The sequence below is a fragment of the Pseudorasbora parva genome, chromosome 17, assembly GCF_024679245.1.
Source record: "Pseudorasbora parva isolate DD20220531a chromosome 17, ASM2467924v1, whole genome shotgun sequence".
Classification (NCBI taxonomy): domain Eukaryota; kingdom Metazoa; phylum Chordata; class Actinopteri; order Cypriniformes; family Gobionidae; genus Pseudorasbora; species Pseudorasbora parva.
This window is the reverse complement of record NC_090188.1, coordinates 34,264,451-34,281,493: the sequence shown is the minus strand read 5'-3', so window position 1 is coordinate 34,281,493 and position 17,043 is coordinate 34,264,451. Positions and strand designations below refer to the sequence as shown.

General features: G+C 41.9%; 1 protein-coding gene across 1 annotated transcript in view; it reads right to left on the bottom strand.

The window, feature by feature from the left end:
- LOC137044732 (CUB and sushi domain-containing protein 1-like) overlaps positions 1 to 16,999 on the bottom strand; it is a 194,993-nt gene extending 177,994 nt beyond the window's left edge. The window contains 4 exon segments of the mRNA XM_067420993.1: positions 2,846 to 2,984; positions 15,807 to 15,965; positions 15,968 to 15,997; positions 16,963 to 16,999. Of these exon segments, the coding sequence (XP_067277094.1) occupies positions 2,846 to 2,984; positions 15,807 to 15,965; positions 15,968 to 15,997; positions 16,963 to 16,999 (365 nt within the window).
- Positions 17,000 to 17,043: the final 44 nt, after the last annotated feature.

The window sequence follows — 17,043 nt, the reverse complement described above, 5'->3', positions numbered from 1 at the left end:
CTCAAGGCTAGATTATTGTAATACTGATTATTGCAATGCTATACTGGGTGGTTGCCCTGCTTACGTAATAACAAACGCTATGTGTATGTTTATTCCTTTAATATCATCCTTTACATGACTATTGCAATGTTTGACTCCATTATATCGCCAGGATGATAATCCTCCGGTCAAAAGTGAACACTATAGCTACACCGGAGGGTTTTACAAACAGCCAATGAAACGGTCACTTTATCTACTAAATTTGTGCTCTTGTGTCTTTTAAAAACATTTTAAATCCTGCATTATCTCTCATATGGTTTTTTTAGGTTGTATATTTACACCCTACAATATGCCCTTTAAGTAAAGTAAGAATTTACCTATTTGTACTTCGTTACATTGCCAAGCAGGGGCCAGCAACCAAATGAGTTTGACTATAACATACTGGACTGTTTTAATGCCTTCAACACAAATGAATACAGCTAATTTTTAACCATTTTCATATTCTTACTCACCTCCAGGCAAGTGGCTTACATTGTAGCTAAAGTTCAACTGGCTCAGTCAGCTTGGTTTTGGTTCTCAAAAACCCAATAATAACGTGTTCTCCCTTGTTGCATCTTTCATGGATGAGACATGCAGAAACTACATAGCCTTAATTATTCAATCTTCATAGAATTTTATTCCCAAACTCTTCAACAATTCTGAGTTAGACTAAGGACTGTTTCTAAACCTTGCAACCAAAAAAAGTAAAGAAGGAATGTTTAACTTGCATTAGTTGTCAAAATAAATAATTGCAACATTTCTATCAAAAATTAAACCCAGTAAAGGGGAAAAAAAGCATGTTCTCAATTGAATCCCCATATGCAGGAATGTCAAAAAGGATGGAAGTCAACATTTTATTTTATGCATTTAAATATGACCCATTGTTTGTATACTTTACAAGCAAAATTAGCAACTATCTTCTAGTATAAATTTGGTGCTCACATTTATTTGTGCATAAAAAAAAAAAAATAAAAAAAAATACATATCAGCTTGTGGTATATTAGCTATATTGTGATTTCACATGGCAGAAATAGTTTCTTTTTCCCAGAGACGTGACTCATATTTAACAAATAAATACATGAACGCATGGTTTTGATCATACTTTAATCACTTTTTTTAATGACAAACTTTCTTGTCAATTGTATTATTATTATTTCGTTTTTAAATACAGATGCAGCAGTTGGGGCCACCCCCTAGATCCGCCCCTGCTGGGTGTATGATAGCACCCTATAATTGGAATGCTTACTGCTATGAATGGAGAACAATTTTGTACATTAAATGAGTATTACAGGAGGAACTCTTTGTAAACTAAACATTATAAATAAAGCTCAAACCTTATTTATTAATAGTTATAATACATATTTATTTTGTTTTATATTTCTAAATATGAAGCAATATATTTTTTATTTTTTATTTTATATTTACTATTATTCCTGCTGAGATTAACTAATTGTAAAAAATATTATATAATTATATTTAGCCACTTAAACTCTGTGGACCCTGTACAGGGAATGACCTTGTCATGTATATACTTTCAATTTTAAATGTCTGTGAAGGATCTATGATGTTATATGTGGTACCATTTGAAAGCTTAGTCTCCATTTCTAAAGGTTCATTTCTTTGGGATTTTAGACAAAGTAATGTATTTACACTAAATTAAAGGTACCATTTGGCCTACCCAAATGTAAAAGCCTCCCATACAGTGGTCTAAGTTCAAAATGTTCGTGTCATTTTACAGGAAACCCTTTGAAGTTACATTAAACACTGCTAAAAGTGATAAACATGTAAGTATATGTTGTCTAAGCTGTAATAACCCCCCAAAAAATGAGGTGCTATTTTATTTTTTTAATGAATTCATTTTTGAAAGTGTGTAACTCAGGCCCTGTGTGCTCTAGGACCCTGCAGACAGTTTGGGCTATGAAATGAATAGCTTATGCACTGTCAATAATTACATTATTTTAATTAAACAAGAACAATTATTTTGCATTAGTTTTCTCATAACTTTACAAAGCCATTTACATGTTGCACTTTTCCATTTTCAAAGTGGATCCCATCATATTTTAAGCAATTCAAAACTATCATGGCAAACAATTGTAATAAGGGTAACAATTTGAAGTTGACCATTTATTCACTGGCTCAATTTACTTGAGAATAAACGACAACAAATGGTTTTTAACAATGAATGTCTCTGTGATTAAAATGTCTTTAAATATGAAAAATAACAGATTGTAAATTCTATGAATTATAAAGTACCTCTGATTGGTTTCTCAGACTATAATTAGAATTGACAGTTATTGACATGCTGCGGCATTCCTGCTGGGTCCATATCTTTCTGTAAAAGTCTGTTTGCAAATCCTGCATCAAATTGAGGCTGGTTTACCAAATAATCCAGAGAAATGTAAGATAGAAACAAATAATGCTCTCCTGGGATATAGTTGTAAATACATTCCAAGCAAAAGTTATTTTTAGCCTTGTGATCAAAGAGGTGATCATGAAGAAGTAGCTTGTTTTCAATAAAAGCCGTTTTTGGACTAACAAAGATGTTTTGAGTTCTGTATAATGTTTTCATAGTATAATGAACTCTTATATCTAAAAAAAAAAGGTGAAGGGAACATATGATCCCATACATTCAATATGGTGGCTCAATTCAAATACACATAACATTTATAGAAACTGAAGTTTAAAAACAACTACAGTTCTATGGTGCATAACACTTTAAAATATGTTGTACCCCTTATTCTATATGGTGCATAACCCTTTAAAAGATGTTATTTCCCTTCAGGTGGCATGAGAGTCAGAGGGGCCCAGCACTGCATGAGCACATTACCTTTTGAAGATTAAAGCAACGACAAAGTCAGGGTTGACTTTTATCCGCCAATCACACTCTTTTCCTGGTGGGTAGGGTTGAGGATAGTTGGGTGATAGAATTACCCCAGCAGGCCCTGTCACATTGCCCCCACAGGTAGCTGTCATAACAAGGAGAGTGAGGACGAGAGATTATTTAATGTGATCCTTCAACACAGTAACAGTGTTAAAGCAGATTGATTACTCTGAGCTCATTATCAGTTAATATAACAGGACAACTACATCCCACAAAAGAAAATAATAATAATAATAATAATAATAATAATAATAATAATAATAATAATAATAATAATAATAATAATAATAATAATAATAATAATAATAATAATAATAATAATAATCAATAAATGTAACTAAGATCAATTGTAATGCAGGACATTGTTGTTACCAAACCATCTACGTGGTTTCTAGATATGAAGGGTACATCTCGTTTAGAGAATTGTACTATACTGACTACATTGAATGAAAAAAAATAAATAAATAATACAATTCTGTAATTGATGCTTGGCACTAGGACCTGACAATTTCTTGCTAGCTTTGGTTCTGGAAATATTTCTCCCATAAGCATTTTAAAAAAAAGGTTTCAATAAAAAAAAAGTTTTAGCCATGGACCAGATCAATGAGCTCTGAAATCACAACATAAAATATTTAGTATGGAGCAAAAACTGGAACTAAGCTACTGCAATAAAGACTGTGTACTTTATGTCTTTTATGATGGAATGACCTACGTCCCATGAAGACTAAAAAATAAAAATAAAAAAAGGCAATACACTATAAAACTACTGACCAAGTTAATGTACGTTGTATAAAATATGATGGGTTATCAGTTTATGACAAAATAAAATCAATACAAATCTGAAAATTGTGTGAAAGTATAGACAGGTTTACGATTTATGGGAGTGGCCAGGTCACTGTAGAGTTAGATTCAGAATCTAATTCCTGCTTTTTAGTAAACTCCCTTTTTTGATTGGTGGATTTCACTTTAGAATTATTGGTAATGTTGCATTTCACAGGGAATTTGGCAATTAAACTGCTCTTTTCTCATTCTAATAAAAGTACAAAAGCATATATCATCTCTTAACATTATCTGCACTCACGCTAAGTCGGTCTTGGAAGTTTCAAACTTTATCATTAAAAATCTATTTCTCTCTGAAAAGAAGATGAATGTGATTTTTACTTCCTGAACCAGACTACTGTGCTCTATATGACCTTGTAGAATTTAATGGAAATATTAAAGCATGACATCAAATAAGTCAACAGGGACACTGGAGAGAGGGGAAAAAAAGCCATTCTTAACCATGCTTAGAAGGTGCAAAGCATACTGCCGGACTGAAAAAAAAAAAAAAAGAAAGAATAAGAAGCAGAAAATACTGAAGGTCGGAGAGAAGGTCAAAGTAATGATATAAAAGCAATTGCGTAATTCAGTTACACGTGCAGAGTAAGGCAGCTATACTTTACGCTATAATGCTAAGCCAATATTAATGTTTTTCCAATTTCCAATCTTCCCAAGCAAACCACTTGATGTAGACATGAACATTAACAGTTCTATAATGCCATGACTCTATGATTGGTTGTGGACAACTGAGTCCAGTTACAAAAAACTGTGTTTTCACAATGACAGAGCGATGGTTCTAGATTGTACACTTCCTTGTATTCAGCTCTGTCAGGTTTGATGGGGACTGTCAGTGGACAGCAATTTTTAAGTTTCTCCAGAGATGTTTAATTGAGCTCAAATCCGTCATCCCTAAGTAACTCTTGCCATTGGGATGTTATTGGTCAGGTGATATGCAGTGCCTGGTTTCCTCCTGACATGATGATTAGAACTGAAGTTCATCAGACTAAGGAATCTTGTTTCTAATAGTCTGAGAGTCCTTGCTTTTTTGTTGCAAATTTCAAGCAGTTCAAGTTCTTCTTAGTGACATGAAATTTCAAGTTTCATGTCACTAAGAAGAGACTTCTGTCTGGCCACTTTGCCAAAAAGCTTAAGCAAAATGACTATCAGGTTCTTGGTCACCTCTCTTACGGTGCATGTCCACTGGTGTGGGTGAGTGGAGCAGACCGAGCATTAACAATTCATTCCTTTGGAGGCTGAGCTTCACGCTCGGACAGTGCATTGTGGAATTGACAGCAGACCAGAGAAACTGGTGAGAACAGCCGATTATGTTAAACGTTTGGGCAATTCTTGATTTCATGCAATTATCAAGTCGAAAAACCGGGCGGCAGCCAATCGCTCTGACATTCAAGTAAGAAAATAGAAGATTGTGCCGGAGTTAGTCACATTTACATATGTTAAAAAATGCATTCATTGGCTGGTTTTACAAAAATTCTGAAAATTGACAGCATTTCTTTACTTAGGGCATTTGTAAGGTGGCCCAGTAGTGCACAACACAACAAAATTTAAAACGCATGAATAAGTTCACAACACAACGAAATCAAGCCACAACACAACAAAAAAGTCACAACACAACAAAAACGTCACAACACAACGACATCACCACAACACAACCGAAACACTCCCGACCAAGTCTAGGGATCTTGCGGAGTGCAATAAAGTTAGTTCCCTTTCGGGGAACTCGAGCTGCGTCGAAACGCTGTGAGAACGCCTCTGCGTTAATGCGTCGTGAAGCGCCTGTAGAACCATTCCATCGGAAAAAAGATCGATCGTCGGCGTGATGACGTCATCGACCGGAAGCTATAAAACGTCCGTGAAAACAAACAGGAACTAGCTTCTGTGCCTTCAGTAAGCGATCTGTGTGAACCTGTCTGTCTATTTGGTGTTTTTGTCTGTCTATTGAAAGAGTTTTTCCACCCTTTGTTAAATATTCCATATATTTTACAAAAAAAGAGAAAATAAAATAGATAGAGAAATGGCGAGCGAAAGCAGTAACTTTAAGAGGTGTGTTCATCCCTGCCCACGCTACATCACGAGTGGGGATACACACTCTCTTTGTGTTGCCTGCTTGGGAGCGCAGCATGCCCAGGCAGCCCTCGAGGGGGCTGCTTGCGAGCACTGTGAGCGTATGCCACTGAGAACGCTGCGCTCCCGCCGGGCACTCTTCGAGGAGGGTGCCTCGGCTCGTGTTCCCCGCGGCTCTGGTCCCGCTGCTGCCGAGGCAGAGCGGAGGCTGCAGTCGTGGGGTTCACAATTGGATGTTGCGGAGGGGTTTGAGACGGGCGCTGCCTTATCTCTGCCCTCACCCGCTCCATCCAGCGGTTCTTCTCGGGGCTTGGAAGCACGCATTGCGGTTTCTTCCCCCCCGAGAGAGCCGCCGGTGCTCCAACTATCCAGCTCCGAGGAGGTGGACGTTGAGAGCATCGCGACTGAAGATTCGCCACTTCAGTCTCCTGCGAGTGATGAGCTCGTTGAGGTTCTAACGCGAGCCGTGGCCAGATTAAACATTGACTGGCCCGTAGAAAGATCTGAGGCAGGAAAGAGACGTTCTAGTAAATTAGACGAAAGATTCCTGCCCGCTCGCGCTTCAGAACCTCAGCGGCGGGGCCTGCCATTCTTCCATGATTTGCACACCGAGGTGGCAACATCATGGAGGAGACCGGCATCATACCGTGTGTTCAGCCCTCAGACTACGGTCTATAGTAACATCATGGGGCTGAAGCACTACGGCTATGGGGCGATGCCAAAGGTAGAAGAGACGCTTGCGAGCCATCTCTCGCCTTCCTCGGCATCGTCCCTAAAGGCCCCGACTTTGCCCACCAGACCATTGAAAACAACGTCGGCACTGGTGGGCAAAGCGTACTCGGCGGCAGGTCAGGCTGCTGCATGCCTTCACACCATGGCAATTATGCAGGCTTATCAGGCTGACCTGCTCAGGGATCTAGATGGACGCGATGAAGTGGGGGGTGACGTCATAAATGAGCTTAGAACAGCAGCTGATATAACTCTCCGGGCCACCAAAGAGACGGCCAGATGTGTTGGCCGCTCGATGGCAGCATTGGTGGCTACGGAGAGACATTTATGGCTCAACCCCACCGAAATCAAAGAGAGGGAGAAGAGCTTTCTGCTCGACGCGCCGCTGTCTCCTGGTGGCCTCTTCGGTGACGCAGTACACACTGTCACCGAGAGGTTCCAGGAGTCAAAGAAACAAGCTGCGGCGCTGAAGCAGTTTCTCCCTCTCCGAGTCCAGGTCCCTGGGGCTGCCGCTGACATCAGGCAGCCCAAGCCGAGTACGAGCTCAGCTCACAGGGCACAACAAAAGCAGAGCGTCGCCGCTCGGGCTCCCCCTCAGCGCGGGGACCAGGGGCGGCGCTCTCAGACGAAGCCTTCAAGGGGCAGGGCTGATCTGCGGACAGTCCTGATCGCCAAGAAGGCTTCGTCGAAGCGTTCCTGACGCCAGAAGCGTCAGGACGCTGAGGGTGGTTCCCCCCGTAGGGAAACGGTGCTTACCCCTGCCTACGGTACCCGTTTCCCTACGGCACCCTCGGGGGGCCGCGCTGCCAACCCTGCCGCAATGCCGGGGCGCAGTCGGTCTCCGCGGGCCACCCGAGGGTGGTCCGCACCCCCTTCGGGGGGTCCCCGAGCAGTCAAGTCAGTTGTTCCCTGCCGGTCCGCCGCTTCAGGGCACTGTGCTTGTTGCTCAAAATACACCAGAGGCCAGCCTCGAGAGGCTGGTTCCCTTAGTAGATTTTCTAGACGAATGGAAACGTCTATCAAATATATCTCAGTGGGTCCTGCAGATAGTAGAAAAGGGGTATGCCATTCAATTCAGAAGTCGGCCACCTCCTTTCTGCGGTGTCCTACCTACAGTGGTGGGCCCGGAGCAGGCTCTGGTAATGGCACAGGAAGTAGAGACACTCCTGCAAAAAGGGGCTATAGAGAGGGTTTCCCCTCCCAGCAGGGAGTCTGGCTTTTACAGCCGTTACTTCATCGTGCCGAAGAAGGATGGGGGCTTACGCCCGATATTAGATCTGCGGCTATTGAATCGCTCGGTGGCCAAGCTCAAATTCAAGATGCTTACACTCAGACAGATTGTAGCGCAGGTCAGATCGGAGGATTGGTTTGTCACCATAGACCTCAAAGATGCGTATTTTCATGTCTCCATCCGTCCACATCACAGGAAGTTCCTGAGGTTTGCCTTCGGGGGAGAGGCATACCAATATCGTGTACTTCCCTTCGGTCTAGCACTGTCACCCCGCACGTTCACCAAGTGTGTGGATGCAGCTCTGGCGCCGCTGCGTCTTCAGGGCATCCGCATACTGAACTACATCGACGACTGGCTGATTCTAGCGAATACAGAGCAGATGGCGGTTCAGCATCGAGATGCTGTTCTCGCCCATATGTCGAAGCTGGGGTTGAGGCTGAACGCCAAGAAGAGTGTGCTTTCTCCGGCTCAGAGAACCACTTTTCTAGGTGTGAACTGGGACTCGATAATTATGCGGGCGCAATTATCGCCAACACGCATAGCGTCGATCCTGGCAGCCGCCAAAGAACAGAAGCTAGGCCGAGCCGTCACTGTGAAACAGTTCCAGAAACTGTTAGGTCTCATGGCAGCAGCGTCCAACGTGATACCTCTTGGCCTACTGTACATGAGGCCACTGCAGTGGTGGCTCAAAACACAAGGGTTCTCCCCGAGGGGAAATCCGCTCCGCACGATCAAAGTCACGCGGCGATGCCTACGTGCTCTGGTCATGTGGAAAAACCCGGGGTTTTTATCTCAGGGTCCCGTGTTGGGGGCTCATGTTCGTCGCGTAACGCTAACGACAGACGCCTCCCTCACGGGCTGGGGGGCGACCATGAGTGGTCGCTCATCCCAGGGTCTATGGCAGGAACATCAGCGGCACTGGCACATAAATCGGCTGGAGATGCTCGCAGTGTTTCTTGCATTGAAACAGTTCCTGCCCGACCTCAGGGGCCACCACGTACTAGTCAGAACAGACAACACGTCCGTGGTGGCCTATATAAATCACCAGGGGGGTCTGAGGTCTCGTCCGTTGGACAAATTGGCACATCGGATCCTCCTGTGGGCCCAAGGGAAATTGCTGTCAATCAAGGCAGTATATATCCCGGGGGCCCTAAACCAGGAAGCAGACAACCTGTCGAGACAGGGGCCGAGGCCCGGGGAATGGAGACTCCACCCAGAGGTGGTGGAGCTCCTATGGAAGGTTTATGGGAAAGCAGAGATAGACCTGTTCGCTTCGGCAGAGAACTCTCACTGCCCGCGGTGGTTTTCTCTGACCCATCCGGCTCCGCTGGGGCTGGATGCCATGGTACAGGAGTGGCCGAGGCTGCCTCTGTACGCCTTCCCCCCGATTGTTCTGCTTCCAGGAGTTCTGGAGAGGGTACGCCGGGACGGGGCCCAGGTACTCCTAGTGGCCCCGAACTGGCCGACCCGAGTATGGTTTTCGGACCTGATATCTCTCCTGGAAGGCTCTCCGATGGAGATTCCGACCAGGAGGGATCTACTCTCTCAGGCGGGCGGGAGATTCCTGCACCCACGCCCGGAGATGTGGAAACTGTGGGCCTGGCCTCTGAGGGGGCTAGGCTCATAGAGGAGGGTCTCTCGGCCGAGGTCGTAGAGACCATCCTACACTCCAGAGCTCCGTCCACGAGGAAGCTGTACGCTTTGAAATGGAGACTTTTCTCAGCTTGGTGCAGAGAACGCCAGTGGGATCCAGTTAACTGCCCGGTTGGTACAGTGCTGGAGTTCCTGCAGGAAAGGTTCTCTGCAGGGTTGACCCCCTCCACACTTAAGGTGTACGTGGCGGCCTTGGGCGCTGTCCACGTCCCTTGCAGTGGAGTGTCTTTGGGAAGACACCCTCTAATTACACGCTTCCTTCGTGGCACATTAAGGTTGAGGCCAGTTATGCACTCGAGGGTCCCGGCATGGGACTTGGCCATTGTTTTGAGGGGCTTGTCCGGACCTCCGTTCGAACCTTTGGAGGAGGTTTCGGATAAGTTCCTCACCCTGAAAACTATCTTCCTTTTGGCCATTTCATCTCTTAAAAGGATAGGAGATATTCAGTCCCTGTCAGTAGGGCCCTCATGTCTAGAGTTCGCGCCTGGGATGGTGAAAGCATTTCTGCATCCCAGGCCGGGTTATGTCCCCAAGGTTCCTACGAGCCCACGGGGCCCCATCACTCTACAAGCCTTCTGTCCTCCTCCATTCTTGACGTCAGACCAGGAAAGATTAAATCTGCTGTGTCCGGTGAGGGCACTGGATACTTATGTCCACAGAGCTGCCCTGTGGAGAAAAACTGAACAATTGTTTGTTTGCTTCGGACCCCCTAAGAAGGGGGCTCCTGTATCCAAGCAGAGGATGAGCAAGTGGGTGGCCGAGGCCATTTCACTTGCTTATGAAGCTGCCGGGCAGCCATCTCCTTTGGCTGTCCGGGCACATTCTACCAGGGGTATGGCTGCTTCTAAAGCACTTTTGTCGGGGGCTTCCCTCCATGATATATGTAACGCGGCCGGATGGTCGTCTCCTTCTACCTTCGTCAGGTTCTACGAGCTAGACCTGGCGTCTACAGTAGGGGCACAGGTTCTCTCGTAACCGTGTGCGCTTCGGTTTCACACATACGAGACACTTGGTCCTATGGCGATGTGGGTATAAGCGTTCTCACAGCGTTTCGACGCAGCTCGAGTTCCCCGAAAGGGAACGTCTCAGGTTACGTATGTAACCCTAGTTCCCTGAGGGAACGAGACGCTGCGTCGCTCTGCCATACTCCCGGCGTGTCCGTGATCACTTACTTCAGGCTTTATCAGAAGTTAGTTCCTGTTTGTTTTCACGGACGTTTTATAGCTTCCGGTCGATGACGTCATCACGCCGACGATCGATCTTTTTTCCGATGGAATGGTTCTACAGGCGCTTCACGACGCATTAACGCAGAGGCGTTCTCACAGCGTTTCGACGCAGCGTCTCGTTCCCTCAGGGAACTAGGGTTACATACGTAACCTGAGACGTTTTCCTTGCCATTGTTCTATAGATTGGCCAGTCTTACAAATATATAAACACTATGATTAGTTATAAGCGTGTAACCAATGTATATCTACATGAAATATCAATTCAAAATCACCTACATGAATTATAGCTGCATATTTATACTCGTAAACGCTTTCAAGGCGCTTGATGCCCAAGGGAACCTCTGCCAATTCCACCAAGTGGTGGTGAAACGTATAATTTGTATGAATTAAAATGAGGTTTTTTTTGTTTAAATGTTCAAATTCCAATGTTGTGCATTACTGAGTCAGTTTTACCAATACAACCAAGCTGTGTAATTTTAACATGTCTGTTTTTAAATGTTAAAAGTAATTTTAAATCATACAAATTACATGTTTCAACTGCATGGTGGTATTGGCAGATGTTCCCTTGGGCATGGTGCCCAAGTAAAAGTGTTCACAAGTATACATTTGCAGCTATAATGCATGTAGGTGATTATGAATATATATTTCAAGTCGATATGTGTCCCGTCACGGAAACCAGGGACACAAGTCGGCAGCTCTACTTTCCAAGCAAAATGAGAAAGAAGTGTTTTTTTATTTTTATATATATATATATATATATATATATATATATATATATATATATATATATATATATATATATATATATATATATATATATATATTTTTTTTTTTTTTTTTTTTTTTTTTTTTTTTGATTTTCGCATATTTGCAGAATATTTTATTTTAAATCATGAAGAAGCCTCTCCGTGTTTGAGACAGCAGTATTGGTATATTTAAAAGGTTTTTAAAAGGTTCATTTTGAGGTTGAAATAACCTTGTTTTTTTCCGTGTGTATTTACTGTTAACCCCTACATACTGGCTTTTGTTTTTACCCTGCCCTCCAAGGGATGCGTGGCTAATTATTTATGCAGTGTTCTGGCCGGCTCTAGAGACGATCTGAGCAATGCTGAAAGTGACATAAGACTGAATAATATCCCTAAACTACAATTGAGCGAAGATCAAGAAGTGGCAGAATGTATCGGACTGGCATCAGACGAGTTGGACCGTAGGATATCAGAGGCTATATCTATATTAACATTTGACGGCGATAAAGACCACTTGGTTCACTTTCTGTTTGCTGGGGTCTTCTTTGTGGATGTCCTGTATGTTTGTTTGATGGGGATAAAGACCATAAACATGGCTATAGTGTAGGGGTAAGGTGCATGTCATCAAGTTTTGATGCAAATCGATCAGACGTTCGAATCCGCCTTTTGCCACACTCTGTCTACTTCCTTTTCCCATCATATCCTGGGACCCAGCATTTTTTTTTTAAATTTGATTCATGTCATTAGATTGTTTAGAGCATAAGAAACAAATGGACACATTATTTTTTTTGGAAAATTATATTGTGTATATATATATATATATATATATATATATATATATATATATATATATATATATATATATATATATATATATATATATATATATATATATATATATAAAAACATTACTATAATGGGCTTTTAGATGTTAATGTTAGCATCTGCTATCCTTAATTATTAATAGTATGCGGTCCGATGTTTCCCTTTGCGTCTGTTTTGCGTCTCCCTTTTGCAACCATTCAGCTTTCTTTGGCTTATCTAAATGAGATGTAAATGAGCCCTAATGTCACTCCCAGCAGGTGAGAACAGGTGAGAAATGCACAATCTTTAAAGGCTGTTTTCTCTCATCCAAACTTTTCTAAATGCCTACATTTAAATGGCCACAACTTTTCCAAATATTATCAGATTTTCATGTTGCACATCGTTGTACAGCTTTGAGACTACACTTTCAGAATCTGTAAATAACTCAAAATGCCCCAGAACCGACTTGTGTCCCTACTTTTCGTGATTGGTCACATATACAATGGTTACACACTTAAAACTGATCGTAGTGTTTATATCTTTGTAAGAAATGCAAACCCACAGTATAGTACAATGGCAAGGAAAGCTAACTTTACCGCACTCCGAGAGCCCCCTAGTGGTCGGGAGCATTTCCTTTGTGTTGTGGCATTTTCGTTGTGTTGTGAACTTATGTTTGCTTTTTAAATTTTGTTGTGTTGCTGGGCCACCGTGCATCTGGAGACAAAGCTTGCCTATTTCCAACAGTAATCACGTTTATCTGTTTTGATTATATTGCCACGCTTTCTATACACACTTGCTACAGGCACAAATTGGAGACATTTTTGCATCATCAGCGGCACAGAGCAGACTTTTGCCACTGTAGTGGGCGAAAACCGTTAGGACTGTGACACACCAAGCTGACGGTTGTCCAAGAGCATCTGTCGGGCTAGATTTTACAGTGTGTTCCATATGTTGTCTCTGGTTTGGCTCACATCTGTGGCAGTTTAGCCAAAATCAGTATAATGAATCGGCTTTGGGTTCGTCGGTGGGAAAGATCACACTGATTAGCAGTTCATTTTAGCATGAGAATAAGTGCACAAGAATAAAAGTGGAAGTGATTAAAGCGAGAAGTCAAGAGGGCACATAAAGAAGACTGTTCTAATTTTACATCATCTTATCTGAGCATTCGAATATGCAAAGATTTTCATTGTATTATTTTACTACTTGTGTTGATTACTCTAGTTAAAGGGGTGTTGAAATGCTATTTCATGCGTACTGAGTTTTTTACACTGTTAAATACTTGGAATCCAATGCTAAACATGTTTCACAAATTAAGTTGGATGTTTGATGGAGTATTTCTGTGCCAAAAAATACTGCTTCCAGTTTCTTACAAGTTTCGGAAAGGTTTTTTTCTTTCTTTTTTTTCTCGAAGTATGGGTCTGTGTTTCGAGTCGGCGGGATTTCCTTATACGGGTCCTAAGGGCACTTCTCCCGGAAGGGCACGCGTGCACCCATAGACCAGAGCGAGAAAACAAAGGCAGTATGGCAAGCGCTTTGCTCGGCTTTAGGGAAGTCGTCAGGAGGTCAATTGAATTCAAGAAATAAACAATGTCATCAAAGAAGTGTTTTTTTGGTTGCCACGGCGAGACAACCCTGCACAGATTCCCAAAGAACCCCGCGTTAAAGGTCCCATTCTCCGCGTGTTTTCGAAGCTTTGATTATGTTTACAGTGTGCAATATAACATGAGTTCATGTTTCGCGTGTAAAAAACACAGTTTTTTTCACACAATTGACTTATCTGTACACCGCTGTTTCCTCTGTCCTAAAAACGGCCTGATGATTTCCTTGCTCTGGTGATTGGACAACAGCTTAGCGCACTTTGCCCGGAAAGGTCCCGCCTCTTACCATAACGGGGAGATGCAAGCGCTGAATGCGCGCTCTTCTCCACGTGGGAGAGCAACAAGACCACGCCCCCTTTTTTGCTTGTTCTTGTGGGCGGAGGGTTAGTCAACAAACGGTTCTAGTGACGTCATTACATCCCTGCACTTCCTGCTGTAGTCCAAACCGGCTGTTCGCTGTAGGCTTTGAAAGGGAACTTCTGTTAAATAAAATATCTCGCTTGGCATTGAATTTTGAGCCTTATAATTTTACAGGTATTATTTATGCTCAAACAGCAACATTACACACTAACTAAAGTTTGAAAGATGGAATCGTGAAGAACGGGACCTTTAAGGGACCAGTGGATGGAGTTTGTTTTCCAAAGCATCAACAGAGTTGTGAAAGTGTTTTTGTTTGTTTCGGCGATGACTGTTTTATAAACAAGCCCAGTTTGATGCCGGATTTGCAGATCATCTATTGCTTAAGGAAGGAGTGGTCCCAACGATAAAGGTTCACAGTTGTGCGTTGGAACCGCAGGCGTTGAGTAAAACTGCTTCAAATGTCTGTGTTGTTGGCTATCGGCACAAAAGCACAGCAAATAAACAACATGATCGCATATAGTGCATGGAGAATGCGATGAATGGTGTTAGTTTAAATACATTTGTTTAGCTGGCCACTATTTCGCAGATGCGCTCAATGCGATTGCTGCACGTGCTCCTCATTCTTCAGATCCGCCCCCACACGACATGCCTCCATCCACTCGGTTTTTTTTTACAGAAAAACTCGGTACTTTCTTATCTTTATTTTATATATATATATATATGTTTATATATATATATATATATATATATATATATATATATATGTTTATATATATATATATATATATATATATATATATATATATGTTTATATATATATATATATATATATATATATATATATATATATATATATATATATATATATATATAAAAACTAAAACTTTTGGAGATATGAAGGATGCAATACTACTCTATAAGTACTCACTATTTACATGAGATTGACTAAAATGGAGTGTTTTACCCCCCCCCCCCCCCCCCCCCATTTTAATCTTTTTAAAATTAAAATGTATTTTATTACGGCTCTTTCTTGTGTTGATAATAGAGTAAGAGGCTCTATAAGTCATGAATCCTTCAGATTTCAAAAACAGCTTAACTGGTGCAACAATGATGTCAGACATGTATTCGTAAGTTGAATACAGAGGGTTGTCCGCCGGAAGCTAGATATTTTACTTTATAAAGTTTTAAATATGGTTATTTTTCTTACACAAACCTATCGCTTCACTTCAGAAGGCTTTTATTAAACCACCGGAGCCGTGTGAATTACTGTTTTAATGGATAGATGCACTTTTCTGAGCTTCAAATTATGGGCAGCCATTTACTGCTGTTATAATGATTGGATTAGCCAGGACATTTTTTTATATATAATTTCGATTGTATTCATCAGAAAAAAGAATATACTAGGACGCTTAAAAGGTGAGTATAAGGAGGTATAAGAATACTCGCAAAGAGAGATATATTAAAATACTGAGTAAGATCGTTTGTTTTTTACATCAGCATGAGTTTGAAAATCCCATTTTATTGGTTCATACTCATGTCATCAAGAATTCGCTATATATAATTAAAAGAGTGTTTGATGGCACATCACTTTTACGTTTACTGTGGTTTGGAGCTTTCCAGTGAGAAAAGTAAGAAGGGCACAGTCGAGTCGGATCTCACCGATGCAGGTGGGTGGGTCTGGCTGCCAGAAAAATCGGCTGTTGAGCTGAACACAAGTGATTTCAGACATTCCTTGAATCTGGTACCCAGGGTCACACTGAAAGGAAATGGTGTTGCCGGGCTCCCTGCTGTCTCCGTAGCGTGTTCCATTTTGAGGGGTCCTGGGTCATTGCAGGTTGAGGCAACTGTAGCTGAAATAAAAAGATAAATTTTTTAAATCAGCTGTGGATCAGTGAGACATTAGAGAGAGCGGAAAATCACTTATTCATGAGAAAACGGACCTCTGCTCTTGACTAAAGATGCCACGTTGCACAGAAGCACACTTATATGATGGCGCTAAACTCATGTTTATGGAGATTTTAATTAAATCATATTTCCTCAGTCATATCATATTACTGTCAAAATGGCAAATTTAATATGCAATGATTTCTGCACTTTGAATTAACATGTTCCATGACATCTTAAAAATAAACAAATAGTCTAAAAGAACAGAGGGATCTAAGGACATTAACAAGAATAAAAAGCTGTTACATCAGTAGCTTACTACTTACTGCACAGCATATACTCCCCAATGCATTATACCGCTGGCTATTTTATTCATTAGATTATAGACTTAAGGTACAATCTCAAAAACACAATTACTTTGTATTTTCAATTTCCTTTGAGAGAGAGAGAGAGAGAGAGAGAGAGAGAGAGAGAGAGAGAGAGAGAGAGAGAGAGAGAGAGAGAGAGAGAGAGAGAGAGAGAGAGAGAGAGAGAGAGAGAGAGAGAGAGAGAGAGAGAGAGAGAGAGAGAGAGAGAGAGAGAGAGAGAGCACATCGGATGCACATCCTCACAAATAGAGATCTTATCCCTCCATTTAGTATCTGTTTTTCCTTGCAATTGTCCAACATGCACCGATTTAACACACATATAGTACAGATCTTTCTTCGCCACACTATGAAAAAATAAATCCCCATATCCCTTCAACAATGTATTCTGGTTTATATTACTCCCAACTCCTCCATCTCTAGGGATCACCTTCAATTCAGGAAAGTTCTGAGGTGCAAACCCATTTACCAGGGCTGAGATTATAAAGGACATCAATGCAGGGGGGATAGCATCCCTAATACACTTGATTATCATATCCACAGTCCTCAGAGATTTTAATTTTAACCTGTGCAGCGAATGATAACACAGTTCGCCACTGACATTGTGTCAAATCAATTAGATCCCTCACTATACTTACACCAGCATT